The sequence below is a fragment of the Rhinopithecus roxellana genome, chromosome 12, assembly GCF_007565055.1.
Source record: "Rhinopithecus roxellana isolate Shanxi Qingling chromosome 12, ASM756505v1, whole genome shotgun sequence".
In the NCBI taxonomy this organism is placed as follows: Eukaryota; Metazoa; Chordata; class Mammalia; order Primates; family Cercopithecidae; genus Rhinopithecus; species Rhinopithecus roxellana.
Window position 1 is genome coordinate 55,451,960 of NC_044560.1, and position 14,965 is coordinate 55,466,924.

At 51.0% G+C, this 14,965-nt stretch overlaps 1 protein-coding gene across 1 annotated transcript; it reads right to left on the minus strand.

The window, feature by feature from the left end:
* Positions 1-1,940: 1,940 nt before the first annotated feature.
* On the minus strand, positions 1,941-10,035 carry DMRTB1 (DMRT like family B with proline rich C-terminal 1). Its single transcript, XM_010372288.2, has 4 exons — positions 9,368-10,035; positions 7,764-7,936; positions 4,585-4,789; positions 1,941-2,834 (listed from the first exon to the last, which is right to left on the minus strand). The coding sequence occupies exons 1-4, from the start codon at positions 9,936-9,938 to the stop codon at positions 2,767-2,769; spliced, it is 1,017 nt and encodes a 338-aa protein (XP_010370590.2). The 5' UTR covers positions 9,939-10,035; the 3' UTR covers positions 1,941-2,766.
* Positions 10,036-14,965: the final 4,930 nt, after the last annotated feature.

Here is a 14,965-nt window from a genome sequence, read left to right on the forward strand (position 1 = left end):
GGACAAGCCCCTGACCCCCAGTTGGTCTTTTCACCCCAGCAGGTGCCTCCAAGGCTCCAAGAAAGATGCTGACCAATTTCTGGAGATTCATCAGCTCACAGGCCTACAGGAGAAATAAGAAATCCTCCCATCCTGGAGACCCGTGGGCATGAACCCCTCCAACAGGACATTACTCTTCTCCGAAGGCCAAAGCCTCCCATCTCCCCACAGGCTAACTTAAACATCCCATTTTTGTCTGGAATAGTTGTGGTGTCTATGTGGCCACCGGGACTGTTTCATACTTCTGTGTGTGTGCTGACCAGAAACAGGAAAACAGCTTTATTTGAGTAATGCAACTTGGTTGGAAAGCCTTTCAAAATGTGGAGTCTAAGATAAAACTTCAAGTGCTATGAAAAAGTAAGGTTACCGGCCGGGCGTGGTGGCTCACGCCTGTAATCCCAGCAGTTTGGGAGGCTGAGGCGGGCAGGTCACAAGGTCAGCAGATCAAGACCATCCTGGCTAACACGGTGAAACCCTGTCTCTACTAAAAATTAAAAAAAAAAAAAAAAATTAGCTAGGCGTGATGGTGGGCGCCTGTAGACCCAGCTACTCAGGAGGCTTAGGCAGGGGAATGGCATGAATCCAGGAGGCGGAGCTTGCAGTGAGCAGAGATCACGCCACTGCACTCCAGCCTGGGCAACAGAGCGAGACTCCATCTCAAAAAAAAAAAAAAAAAAGAAAGAAAGAAAAGAAAAAGAAAAAGTAAGGTTACCAATCCAGCCCCGGCAGGTCAGGGGTTCAGTTAGGGCATGGTGATCAATGTCAAGTGCAACCAAAAGGCATGTCTTCTCCCACCCTCTCAGGGTCCTACAGCACTGTGGTCCCCAGGGGGAAGACCAGCACTGGAGTAAGTGATAGCTTCAGCCCCCAAGCCAGGCTAGTCCCAAATCACTGCATCATCCTGTCCAGGCTGACACCAGTGCTGACCTGCAGGCCTCAGGCTTCAGTATGCCTGGTCTGCCCTGCTGAAAGCACTCTTGTGTCTGTATAGCAGTAATTGAAAAGTTCTCGTGACAGTACCTGTCTCCAGCGCCTTCCAACAAAGCCCAGGCCCTGGGCCCCAGCCACCACACTGACGTAAGAGAACAGTTAGGGTATCACTTCTCAATGATCCCCCCGCCACCTATCCCAGGACTTAGGAGGATGCCTGGACACCTCTGCCCACAGGCAAAAGAGGAAGTAAAGTTGACCTGTTCTCTTGGGTGCCAGCCATTCCCTGGACAGAGAACAGGACACTGCCGTGACCCTGGAATCTTTTATACCAGGTCCCCATCCTCCTCTGCACCCTTGCTGGGAGTACTCATCTCTCTTCTCTGCTTAACTCATTATTGCCCCTTACAATGTGGTTGAGGCCCTGACTCCTGCAGAAAGCTTTCTCTGACCACTCCCACAGCCTCCCTACCTCTGTGTTCTAGTATGAATCCCCTAAGACTCTCTGTCTCTCCCACTAGATGTCATGTATCTCATGGGCAGAGCTGGGGTCTGTCAGGTTCTTAATCTAGTAGAGACACAGGATGTTTTCTAAATGAAGGTATAAATGCAACCAAGGGAAGAAGCCCAGGACCCTGAAACAGAATTGGTTCAAGTTCTGTTTTTTTAAATGCATGTTCCTATGCAGGGACTATGGAAGGAGCTGGAGGAAGGAAACTAAGACATCTTTACATTTTGTGTGTCTGCATCAGATTTCTTTAAAAAGTCTCTACTGCTTAAAATAATAATAGTAATAATAAAGAAGTCTACTAGCCTGGCCCAATCCCCTCAGAACAGGGAGGGCATGCCTAAGCAAGTGCAGTCAAGGCCAGCCACAGGCCACAAACCCAGGCCCCCAATCTCCCCAACCCAGGCTCCTGCCAACCCTGCCTTCCACCAGGATCAAAGGGAGAATAAGCCTTCCACAAGGATTTCCATTGCTCATTTTATTTCAATAGCCAACTGTCCTCAGAGAACAAACTGTTCATGTCACAGGCGATCAGAGGCACCATTCTATTCCCTAGGGACTGCATCAGTGCTTATGAACAACCTACTTTTTAAAGTTGGCAATCACTATAAAAACATCAAATAGTCAAACTAATAAATTTTTTAAAACCAATGCCCATAATGGCTGAAACTTTATGGAGGGGGAATGAAGTAGCCCCAGCAGCCAGGATGCTTGCTAGTAAAACCCCTTAGAGAAGGGACAAGGGGCTGTGGCCAGGAAGATGTAGGGGACAGAGCAGCAAGGCAGGACGCTGCAGAACCTGCTGTCAACGACCCTGGTCCTGGCTGCTGGCTCCAGCCACCTGGATGAACTGGAATCTCGATGTCTGTGGTGCCCCCAGCGCTCTGGAGGACAAGACAAAGGCAGCAGAAGGCTGAAATAGATGATGCCTTCTGTCTTGGAGTGGGGCCTGAGGAAATCAAATACTGCCTCTGGGGCTTGTTCCAATAAATGGCAGTGCAACCCAAGGACAGTTAAATTCATTCCTAAATGGGAGCTTCTCCCAGCACCCACTCCTCAGAGCCCTGGTCCTCCCCTGGTAATAACTTCCTCCATACTCCTCTCCAACTGTACATCGCAGAACTGAAACTTAGAAATCGCCCTCCTTCCTCCTATATTGAACTGGGAATCAGTTGCCATCTATGCTATCAACCTCCTTCCTCCCTACACATCACTGAATGAAGACAAGAAAACTGTTGTTGTCGCCCCCCAGTGCCCCACTCTGCTGGCCTGGAGGGCGGGCCTGGGGCCTAGTCGGACTGCTCCTGAGACGATGGCTGGCTGGGCTCACCCGGTGGCACCTCTGCATCCTGACCATCTGCGAAAGACAAAGAAGGCAGCGGGATTCAGAAAGAGGGAAAATGACTACCTATTTGCAGATGAAGATTTCCTTTTCTTCTTATTTTATTTTAATTTATTTTATTTTTTTGAGACAGACTCTCGCTCCGTCGCCCAGGCTGGAGTGCAGTGGTGTAATCTCAGCTCACTGCAACCTCCACCTCCCAGGTTCAAGCAATTCTCCTGTCTCAGCCTCCTGAGTAGCTGGGATTACAGGTACCCACCAACACACCCAGTTAATTTTTGTATTTTTAGCAGAAACGGGGTTGCCCCATGTTGGCCAGGCTGGTCTTAAACTCCTGACCTCAGGTGATCTACCCACCTCGCCCTCCCCACAGTGCTGGGATTACAGGTGTGAGCCACTGTGCCTAGCCCAGATATAGATTTTCCATAAGCCTTTCTCATCATACCCAGCCCTAGGAGAGAATGAATTTTCTTTAATTTGTTAGGCGTCAGAAGCCTGGAATCCTAGCCTTGGCCATGTGATTCAGATTCAAGTTCCAGCTCTTGCTCTGCTCCTCACAAGCTGGGAGGAATTAGCAAGATACTCCATAGCTCTGAACCTCAGCTTCCCCTTCTGAAAAACGAGACGTATCCACCTTGCTGCCACCTTGCAATGGCAGCACGGGTACTAAGTGAAACACAGTGATAGGCCACCTTCACCAATGCCTTCATCAGTTCGGGTTCTATTTAATCCTCAGAATCCTCATGAGGTAGGGACCATTATTTCTCTGCTTTTACACATGATGAAACTGGAGCACCAAAGAGTGAATGAGCTTGCCCAAGTTACACAGCTGGGCAAGTGCTGCAGCCAGGCCACCCAGCACTGGGGCCAGTGGCTTTCAGCCACATGACACCACCTCTCCAGCTACTGGATCTAGGCACTGCACACACAGGAAGTGTCCAACAGGCTTCAGTTTCCTCTTCAGTAAAATGGTGATACCACCGGACTCCCCTAGCTCATAACATGGTCTGACAGTCATTTTAAAGTCCTAGTTGAGTTTGTCAGTTCTTTCCAAATCACAGGAGCCCAAGGGGAAGACTGAAAGGAAAAAAGTCCTAGAAGCTTTAAAGCTGCAAGGGCCCTCAAAAGAAAACCCAAAACATTTTTACATCCAAAAGTTTCCTCGACCCTCACAGTAACCTAGTAAGGGGGCCCCTTTTATAGCTGAAAAGCCTCAGTGCCCAGGACCATCCAGTGCCCCAGTGGCAGAGCTTGTGAAGGACAGATTCTCTAGCTTCTGGTCTGGTTCCCTCAGAGCGGCCTGGGGCAGAGGCATAGCCCCACCACACGGGCTCCTGCTGCGGCTCCAGGCTCTGCATCTGCTCCCCTACCCCAGCCAGAGAGGCCTGGCACCTCCGGTCTTCCAAACGCACCACATGCCTGCTGTCCTCCACAGCTCTGCCCACGGAGCCAATAAGGTCAGTGAACAGGCACTGGACTGGGAGCTAGGCTGAGAACTCTGTTCAAATCCCAGCTCTGCTATTTACACCCACGAGAACTGCTGAAGGCCCTGATTTCCTCATCTGGAATCCCATTCCCACCTCCCTTAGGTGTGTGCTTATGGGGACTGGAGGAGGAGTATAAGAAGGAGCTCATCCTAGGGCTCAGCACCCTTTAAATTCCACGTCACTTCTCTCCACACCTAACCTTTCTTCAGATTAGGTACCTCTTCCTCCAGAAAGTCTCCCTGGCTCTGGCGGAAGCTGGAAGACTGGAGCTCACTCACCAGTGTTCTCCTTGTCAGTATCAAACAGGACGGTCAGTGAGAAAGATGACGGAGGTGGTGGTGGCGGTGGTGGGGGGAGGAAGTGGAGCGCAGAGAGGTAGCCTGGCGGGAGGAACTGGTGCTGTGGTGGAAGCGGTGGAAGGGGCGGCAGTGGTGGCGGCGGCAGGTAGTAGCTTGGCTGGAAGTCTCCCACTGGTTCTGATGCCTGCACAGCACGCACAGCAGAGAAGCAGAGAGGAGAGAGAGTTAGCCAGATGGGCTGACCAAACATAGCTCTCACCCCCGAAGTGGGGGGCTCCTGATGGGGAGATGCATGGCCCCAAACACACAGGCACAGGGCACTTGGAAGGTGGCATTCAGCAAACACCTGCCAAATTATTGAAGGCAAGAAGGAATACAGGCAACCTCAGATAAGCATGGTCACAGTGACAGAGCCCTTCTGTATATGCCAGGGCGACTGTGCTCACAATCCTAGGAGGGGATTCTATCACTATTCTTGCTGTAATGATGAAAAACAGGTTCAGTGAGATGAAGCTACAGGCCCAGGGCCCCAGAGCTACTTTGTGGTTAAGGGCAGAACTGGATCCCAAGTTGGCTGACTCCACAGCCCACTCAGCTGACCTCTGTCCAGCGCTGCTCCGCACTGGGGAAGGGTCTGAACGCATCCCAAGCCCACAGGACCCCCTGTCTGGCACATGTGGTCACTTAAACTCAAGTGCCGGGGGGCCTTTGGGAGAAGAGGTTGGCAATGTGGGTGTAGAGCAGCTGTTTCTGAAGCAAGATACGCTGGGTGACTTCAGACAAGTGGCCTCACTGATCAACATTTTGCTGCTTCTGTTCCTTCTTCAAGGGATAGAATCCAATCCCTTACCACAGCACAGGGACCCATCACAGGATCTGGAGGGGGGATGACTACACAGCTCAGAGCTTAACCGAGAAACACACAAATGTCGTAAGAAATAATACTGAGTTTTGGATGTAGTTCCCGCCGTTTACTTCTCTATCCAGATGCTTCAGAGCAACACTTCCTGAGCTGAGTTTCATGGATTCCTGGTGTCTTACAAAGTATTTTTTAGTACTCTAAAGTGTTCTTTGTTAAGTGAGTTTGAGAAACCCCATATACTGCTCCCCACATTAGTGGGTCACACATGAGCATATTAAAGGCTTGGAAGAGTCTGCGAAAATCTCCTTAGATTAACCCAGCTAACCCGGTCGAACTTCATTCAACCACTAGGAAGGGAAGAAAGCCCATTTTTAAGTACCTACTATGTGCCAGACCCTGTGCTAGGTATTTTACATGCATCACCTTATGTATTCTACTCAGGAGCCCTAATAGACAGGTCCTCCCACCCCGATTTTACAGACCAAGACCTGAGTGAGGTCCTCAGAGGTCAGGTAACTGCCATGGGTCACATGGCTGGGACATGACGGAAGAGGCAGGATTGGACCCTAGGTCTGCCCAGCTCCACGGCTGGTGCTGTCCTGTGAACAAGAGAGCAGAGGGAGCCAAGCAGCAGCAGATGGGCAGGGACAGGAACAGGAAGGAGGAAGCTGTTCTGGAGAGCACCTCCAAGCCTTGGCAGGGGGCAGCAGGACAAGGATGAAAGTGATTCAGGGGCTCTTGGGTTTGAAACAGCTCACAAATCAATGCCTGATTCTCTCTCCAGACGTGAGAGGGTAGAAGGGGGATTATTAGTGCTTTAATTCCGAGCTGCTCAGCCAAGCATCTCCCTGGATCACAGCTCCTGCCCGGGGCCTGTGGTGGCAGCTTGGGCCCAGATAAACTGACTGAGATCACACTCTTAACAAAGGCCGTCTGGCAGGCCTGTCAATCAGAGCCCTGCCCTGGACGCCAGGCTCCAGGCTTCTGCGTGAGCAGACGGAGCGTGCTCTACTTGGCCAGAGCCCCTCTCTTTGTGTGGAGGCTGGAGATGCCTGGCTCTCCCTGGGCAGTGCCCACAGATGTCAGGCAGCAGTGCTGGTGTGATTAAAGGGCCATGTGTGTTCTACCTCTGTGGGAGAGAGGGAGGGGCAGTGGAAAGCACCTAGACCCCAGAGTCAGGGCAACCGAGATGCCTGACCTGGCTCTGTCACCAACCAGCTGTGTAACTGGAATCCTAGTCTCTCTCTCACCAGTTTTGTGACCCTGGCCAAAAGCTTAACTTCTCTGAGCCTTTTTTTCTCAATGCTACAATGGGGTACAACACCTACCTTGAAGGTTCAATAGGCACCCTGGAATTATCAAGGCCAGTGGCTTTCAAACTTTTTTCCCTTGAATCAGTGGAAAATGATTTTTAAGCACAATTTTACAACATCTAAGACAAGTGGAAGAGAAGCTGCTGCCGCCAGGCTGAAGCAGGAGTGAGGACCCAGTGACCTGTGTGCCCAACCTGCCCGGGTGCAGTTCGAGCCCCACTGGACTGGCTCCACACTGCGTGACTAATGACTTTCATTAAGGAGAGAGAGGGCTTTCAGCCATCCTAGTCTGGAAGGAGCTGGTAACCAAGGCCATAAAACTCAATCACACCTGCCTCGTAGTACACACCACAGGGGTGAACTGACTTTACACACTCGGTTCTCAAAATTCCCAGCTTAGAGAGAATACCAGCTAACGACTGACCTTTACTAATCTTATAAAAGGATTAAATTTCATTCTTTCAACAGGTATTTCCTAAGGTGTCAGGTGTTTGGGGGAAGGTTTCCGTATTTTTCATGACTCAGTTCAAATGCCACCTCCTCCTGAAAGCCCTCTGCAGTCTCAAGTGTGCTCTACCTGTGAGCAGGGAGTCTACCTCTGGTCCTGACTCTGCCTTAAATTTTGTGGTCCCAGTAAGGTGGATATTCCCTTTCTGGAGTCCAGCAAAATGAAGGGCCCTTCCAGCATCAGCATCAGTCAAGGAAGGGGTCACCCTGAACGCTCAGAGTCTTTCAGCCCACTGCCCTGAAAAGCACAGGCCATAGCCCAGGCCGAGTGGTGCAGACTGGTCCACACGTGTGCTCCCAGAGACACACACACTGTGCCTGGGCAGTGCCTAAAGCCCTCCACCAGCACTCGGGGGCTGGCATGGAGTGGGCACACAGTTCATGACAGCTGGCTTCCTGGGAATGAGGATCCATCAAGGCAACAGGGGCTGCTGGGAGGAGGAGGAAGCTGGCAAGAAATGAGGGGTGAGACTCACCAAGCCTCCGCCTTGGTACTGGCTGCGGGACACATGCCGGAAGCCCTGCTGCAGGGGGACGCCAGGAGGGGCGTCCAGGTAGCCCAGCGGGAACGGGCGGTAGGAGTGCATGCTGGAGCCGCCAGGGTACTCAGGGCCCAATGCACGGTCCGGGTTGATGCTCACAGGGCGCCCTGAAGAAGGCAAGCAAGGAGGGAAATGTTAGACACCGCTGGGAAAAGCATCCGCAGGGCGGCACAGGCCGGCGGGGTCATAAGCGCTGTTGTCCAAGCACAGAAAGTCAACCCCGCCCTTCCTTCCGCTGGGCCCTCACTGCATCTCCATCCTCCAGCCAACCCCGCTGCTCTTGGAGAGTCCTCGGCACGGCCATCAAGCCCGCTGTGGGCCCCGGCCTGCGGCTCCCCGCTGCCCGGCACACCGTCCGCCCGCACTCTGCCTCTACGAGTCCTCAGTGCCAAGTTCCTCTTCCTCTGGGTCACAGTGAACCCGGCCATGGCTCGAGCTCTGGACACCGATTTGTGTGACTCTTCAATCAACCCTGTCCCTCCCACAAGGACAAGGTCCCTGAGGGCAAGAAATGTGACCCGCGTCCTCCATCACGAATGCCTGGCTCATAGTTCGGCCCAGCCCTGCTTGTCTGTTGAGATGGAACAAAGAAAGGCGGCTTCTCCTAGAATTGCGGTTTCAGGCCTGTGACCCCATTAGATGGGGCGTTCCCTGAGGACCTAGATTTTCCAGGAAAGTCAGGAAGGCGGGACGAGCCTGCGGAAGCCTCTGGACCAATGCTCTGGCAAACAGAGGGCAGGACCTTGTCCAGCGTGACCCGGGCTCCCGCCTCGGCCTCAGCCTGTCCCGCCACACCACCATGGGAGACACCAGGAAAACGCGTCCACACCAAACCCCAGGGCTTTTAAAGCTTCAAATGTACATGTGATGTGAAACTGTACTTCAATACCGAAAGCTCCAAGGCACAGGGAACAATGTGATTTATGTACAAGGTGAGGAGCTAAAAGAAAGGCAACATCTTTACAGACCAACTGTTCTCTTGCGTGGTGTAAAGAAGCAGACTCGGCTCACCCGTACGTGGGGAAAGGGAGGAAGAAGTGCACGGGCGCACTCGGCCAGGGCCGTGCTGAGGGGAGGAGCCTCCCGACCGCGAACAGGGAAGGAAGAGTGCACAGGCGCAGTCGTCCTTGCGCTAACCTGCCAGCGGGAAAATTCTTATTCTGTAGGAGGAGCTTCCAGCCCAAAGAAATGGCGGGAAGAAGTGCGCAAGCGCTGTAGGACTGGGCTGCTCGAGGCCTCTTCCTGGAGGAGGAAGCACTGCTAAGTCGACTGGACGCCATTTTGTTCTTGCATGCCAGAATGACACAAACTACAGCTAAATGTCAAAAGCCCTCTGAACCGCCCATTGCTTTATGTTTCCTTTTTGCGAAAAGGTACCCAATCCAAATCCCCGTTCCAAGAAGGGTTTCTTAAAGCAGAAGGTACGTTACACGTGGAAAGCATTCTCCTCACCCCAAACCCCTATGCCAGCTGCCCATCCGGGCTGGCCTGTACTGCCAGCTCGGGGAGTCCACCGCGGGACTAAGGCCACGACTTACCAAAGTCGGTGAACGGCGGGCCAGGCACGGGCCGCAGCGGCCTGCGCAGGTCCAGGGGGCCGGGGTAGCCACTGCCTGTGGCCTCCGCCCCAAAAGGGGGTCCCGCAAGGCTGGGCATCGCCACGGCGGCTCGCTCGCTCGGCTCCACGTGGCCACGGCCGCCCGGAACCGGTTGGAAGGCGTTCTGGCCGGGACTCTGGCCCCGCGGGGACCGCTCGAAGAAGCAGGCGGCCGCGCGGCCCTCGGGTCCCGGTTCGGCGTCTCCGGAGGGGGTCTCCGGAGGCAGAGAGTGGAGGCTCGCGCCCGGGAGGGGGGCGGGGGCGGCGGCCGCGGCCCCGTTGGCCTGCTCTGGACCTTGCGCACCCAGGGCTGCCTCCTGCTCCTCCTCGGCGGCCTGCGTCTTGAGCAACTTCTGCGCGGCCATGATCTTCTGGCGCTCGGAGATCAGGTAGCACTTCTCGCAGAGGCACTGCTTCCAGCGGCATTTGCCCGCGTGGCCCTTGACGGGCACCAGGAAGCCATGGTTCCTGCATCTCGAGCACTTGGGGGTGCGCACCATCTTGTCGGCCATTGGCAGGGTCAGCCTTCCTAGCACAACCACCACCTCTGGGAGCTGCAGAGCAAGTGGCGCTGGAATGAGCCGCGTCCCACAAGTCCCTGGTTCTGGGGACATTGGATACACTTGTAACAAAGCGTCTCGCAGTGTGTCCCGGGAACTGCAGCAAGAACCTTGCATTTTCCCTCCTTTTGGGGGGTGCACAGTTGGAGAGTTTCTGTGCTTTGGGTAATTAGATGCAATGGATTGGGTTGAATAAATTCTTAATGGGATTCTATTGCATGTATGTCATTTAGCTTATCTGAAGTCTTAGGCATGTAATTTTCCAAACTCTATTCCCGCCACTGACGGAAGGTATTTGTAACTTAAGGAACGGCGGAGTGATATTCAACGGTCCACAGATTTAAAACTCGGGAGGAATGTAGCTTTCAGTGTAGAAAAGCACTGTAAGAGGCAAACCATATTTCTCCTCCCTAAAGCTGCTGCTTCTGTGGCATTTCACTTCTCTGCCCTGCAGAGATGCTTCCAGGATATTCCAGAATATTCTCAAGAGCTCAGTGCAGTGTGATGGTTGCTCAAGGGTATGCCCTTGCAGTAATTCCCGTTTCTTGAGAGTCTTTGTGTAGAAATCCTCTTCTGGAAGATGGCACATTGCTGATGTTCATGCCTTCCAAAGTTAGCATACTTAGAATATTTTAAAGTAAAATAGGCAGAATATTCTGGCACTAAGCCTGGCATAGTGTCCTGTGCCTGTAGCCCTAGCTGCTTGTGAGGATCACTTGAGCCCAGAAGTTGGAGACCAACATGAGCAACATAGCGAGACTCCTGTTTCTAAAAAATTAAATAAAACAAAAATTCTGCAAGACCCCTGTTTCTAAAAAATTAAATTAAAAAATTGTCGGCCGGGCGCGGTGGCTCAAGCCTGTAATCCCAGCACTTTGGGAGGCCGAGACGGGCGGATCACGAGGTCAGGAGTTCGAGACCATCCTGGCTAACACGGTGAAACCCTGTCTCTACTAAAAAATACAAAAAAGCTAGCCGGGCGAGGTGGCTGGCGCCTGTAGTCCCAGCTACTTGGGAGGCTGAGGCAGGAGAATGGCGCGTAAACCCGGGAGGCGGAGCTTGCAGTGAGCTGAGATCCGGCCACTGCACTCCAGCCCGGGCGACACAGCGAGACTCCGTCTCAAAAAAAAAAAAAAAAAAATTGTCTGGCACTAGCTTCAGTGATTGCTTAACCTCATCATGAATTTCGTTATCCTTGTAAAACAAAGCAAATATTGGGACATCTGAAAAGCTAACACAAACGTCATAGTTTACCCAAGGACATTAAGTTTTTTTTGTTTTGTTTTGTTTTTTCTTTTTTTTTTTTCGAGACAGAGTCTCACTCTGTCACCCAGACTGTAGTGCAGTGGCGTCATCTCGGCCCACTGCAACCTCCGCCTCCCAGGTTCAAGCGATTCTCCTGCCTCAGCCTCCTAAGTAGCTTGGATTACAGTTGCCCGCCACCATGCCCAGGTAATTTTTGTATTTTTAGTAGAGACGGGGTTTTCGCCATGTTGGCCAGGCTGGTCTTGAACTCCTGACCTCAGGTGATCCACCTGCCTGGGCCTCCTAAAGTGCTGGGATTACAGGAGTGAGCCACCGTGCCCAGGCATTAATTCATCTTTTTTTTTTTTTTTTTTTTTTTTTTGAGGCGGAGTCTCACTCTGTCGCCCGGACTGGAGTGCAGTGGCCGGATCTCAGCTCACTGCAAGCTCCGCCTCCCGGGTTTACGCCATTCTCCTGCCTCAGCCTCCCGAGTAGCTGGGACTACAGGCGCCCGCCACCTCGCCCGGCTAGTTTTTTGTATTTTTTAGTAGAGACGGGGTTTCACCGTGTTAGCCAGGATGGTCTCGATCTCCTGACCTCGTGATCCGCCCGTCTGGGCCTCCCAAAGTGCTGGGATTACAGGCTTGAGCCACCGCGCCCGGCCTAATTCATCTTTTAAAAGTAAATTTGTGACACCCTGAGGCCTCTCTCTCTCTCTCTTCCCCCCTACCTCCCCACTGCCTCCATTTTCCTCCCCTCCCCTCCCCTCCCCTCCCCTCCCCTCCCCTCCCCTCCCCTCCCCTCCCTTCTTTGTCCTAAAAAAGGAAAAAATGGGCCACTAACAAGCCGAAAAGCTTCTAATTAGATCAGTCGCATTTAAGGAGATAGTTACAGTTAATAAGTGGCTAAGGCCGGGCACGGTGGCTCAAGCCTGTAATCCAGCACTTTGGGAGGCCCAGAAGGGCGGATCACGAGGTCAGGAGATCGAGACCATCCTGGCTTAACACGGTGAAACCCCGTCTCTACTAAAAAAATACAAAAAAACTAGCCGGGCGAGGTGGCGGGCGCCTGTAGTCCCAGCTACTGGGGAGGCTGAAGCAGGAGAATGGCGTGAACCCGGGAGGCGGAACTTGCAGTGAGCTGAGATCTGGCCACTGCGCTCCAGCCTGGGCGACAGAGCAAGACTCTGTCTCAAAAAAAAAAGGGGGGGGGGGGGCTAAAATTTGTGCATTTTTCATTGCCCTTTCTTTGAATTCCTCTCTTTCTGGTGGTAGAATGGGAGAAGCCCATGCCTGGTGTCCACTTTGATTTTCCTGAGTCTCTGATTGTAGTTGTACCTTTCGTTTCTTACTAGCTGCCTGGGAATAGGAAATGGTTAGCATTTGGGGGCTTATTAGACACTGGAAAGCGAAAAATGATTTGTAAAGTCTTTTTCTGCTTTAAAAAAAAATCTTAAGAAAGTAAAAGTAAGTATGTGTTTCCTGCATTACTTGGCTTGTTAGGAACTTCACTGGTAGCTCTGCATCCATTTAAGGAGGTCTAGGTTTGTTTCTGCTTTGCTGTAACAGCTTCTCAGTTAAGTTTTTATTTTAAAACATCTGTGATTAGTGGGCCAGGTGCAGTGGCTCACGCCTGTAATACCAGTATTTTAGGAGGCCAAGGGAGGTGGATCACCTGAAGTCAAAAGTTCAAGACTAGCCTGGTCAACATCTCTACTTTTAAAAAAATACAAAAATTAGCTGGGTGTGGTGGCGGGCACCTGCAGTCCCAGCTACTCGGGAGGCTGAGGCAGGAGAATCACTTGAACCCGGGACGCAGAGGTTGCAATGAGCTGAGATCGCACCTTTGCACTCCAGCCTGGACGACAGAGGGAGACTCTGTCTCAAAAAGAAATATATATATATATATATTAGTGGCCGGTCGCAGTGGCTCACGCCTGTAATCCCAACACTTGAGGAGGCCGCGGCAGGAGGATAACTTGAGCCTAGTAGTTCCAGACCAGCCTGGGAAGCATGGTGAAACATCTCTACAAAAATTAGCCAGACATAGTGACTTGCACGCCTGAAGTCAAGAGGATCGCTTGAGCCCAGAACGTCGAGGCTGCAGTGAGCCATATTTGTGCCATTGCGCTCCAGACTGGGTGACAAGGCAAGCCTCTGTCGAAAAAAAAAAAAAAAAAAAAAATCGGTTATTAAAGGACAGGTAAGCTCTTTTTCTGACTACCCAATAAAAAATGTATTGTGTTTTTCACTGACCTTGTCTTTCAAAAATGATACTTAAAAATCATAGTTTCAGTACTGCTGTCGAAAAATCTGGGGCACAAACTGCATTGTTTCATGATACTGTAAATTATAATGTCATTTTCTGCATTGTCAAATTTAAATTTGAACATCAGGTGACATTGGATAATAAGGCCTAAAAACGAAAACTACTCATTTATATTTCATGCTTGACCACCCAAGCTCTTTGCATTTTCTCATTAATATTAATAATTTAAAGGAAAATTTTCTTCAAAGCAAGCTATTTGAGTTAACATACTTTAGCCTTGTTAACTACAAAATGCTTCCATATTCAGTTCATAGCTTTAGGAGCAAAATATACCCAAGGTGATGTGAATTTGCATAGTGCTTTGAGAACATTAATAAACAACCATATATCTTTTTAATCAGTAGTCATGTTATAAGATGCAGGGTTTACACAGTAAACAAATCTACAAAGAAAAACACTAGTTTATTTCTCTCTTTCCCCCAAAAGTCTCAATTTGTGTAGGTAAATTTCAACAGAGTTTTATTTATCTCATTCTTGGAAATTCAGGCAAATTGATAGTTTTGTTCTGTTTAGGTTGATGGTTGATTACTTCTTAGACTGCTGCTTTAAAAAAAAAAGATATACATATGTATATGTACAAAGACATTTCTTTTTTTTTTTTTTTTGAGACGGGAGTCTGCCTTTGTGGCCCAGGCTGGAGTGCAGCGGCACGATCTCAGCTCACTGCAAGCTCCGCCTCCCGGGTTCACGCCATTCTCCTGACTCAGCCTCTGGAGTAGCTGGAACTACAGGCGCCCCCCACCACGCCTGTCTAATTTTTCTATTTTCAGTAGAGACGGGGTTTCACCGTGTTAGCCAGGATGATCGCCATCTCCTGACCTTGTGATCCGCCCGTCTCGGCCTCCCAAAGTGCTGGGATTACAGGGGTGAGCCACCGCGCCCAGCCACAAAGATATGTCTTTAAACTGGGTTTTTGTGTTTTGTTTTTGTTTTTGAGACGGGGTCTGGCTTCATAACCCAGGCTGGAGTGCACTGACGTGGTCTCTGCTCATTGCTACCGCCACCTTCCAGGCTCAGGTTATCTGCCCACTTAAGCCTCCCAAGTAGCTGGGACAACAGGCACACACCACCACACCTGGCTAACTCTTGTATTTTTTTGTAGAGGCGGGGTTTCACCATGTTGCCCAGAAGCTCAAGTGATCCACTGGCCTTGGCCTCCCTATGAGCTGAGATTACAGGCATGAACTACTGCACCTGGCAGTATTTTAAAAGATAGTGACATGATATAAAAGCAGAAAACAGGAAGTCAGAAAAGGATGGGAGCAGTAAATAAACAGTGAACGACTTCTTTCCCCACACCTAAACCTTGGGATATTTACATTTAAGAAAGTCTGCCAACTTACAATTGCTGAAGAATTGCAGTTTGACTAATTAACTGCAGTGAGGATGCTTGGTGGTCATATGTG

Excerpts from the sequence above, each read along its gene's own strand:
- DMRTB1 (XM_010372288.2), bottom strand. The coding sequence starts at position 9,938 with ATGGCCGACAAGATGGTGCGCACCCCCAAGTGCTCGAGATGCAGGAAC. Across the intron at positions 4,790-7,763 it reads AGTACCAAGGCGGAGGCTTG|GCATCAGAACCAGTGGGAGA; the intron begins GTGAGTCTCACC and ends CGTGCTGTGCAG. Across the intron at positions 2,835-4,584 it reads TACTGACAAGGAGAACACTG|ATGGTCAGGATGCAGAGGTG; the intron begins GTGAGTGAGCTC and ends TGTCTTTCGCAG.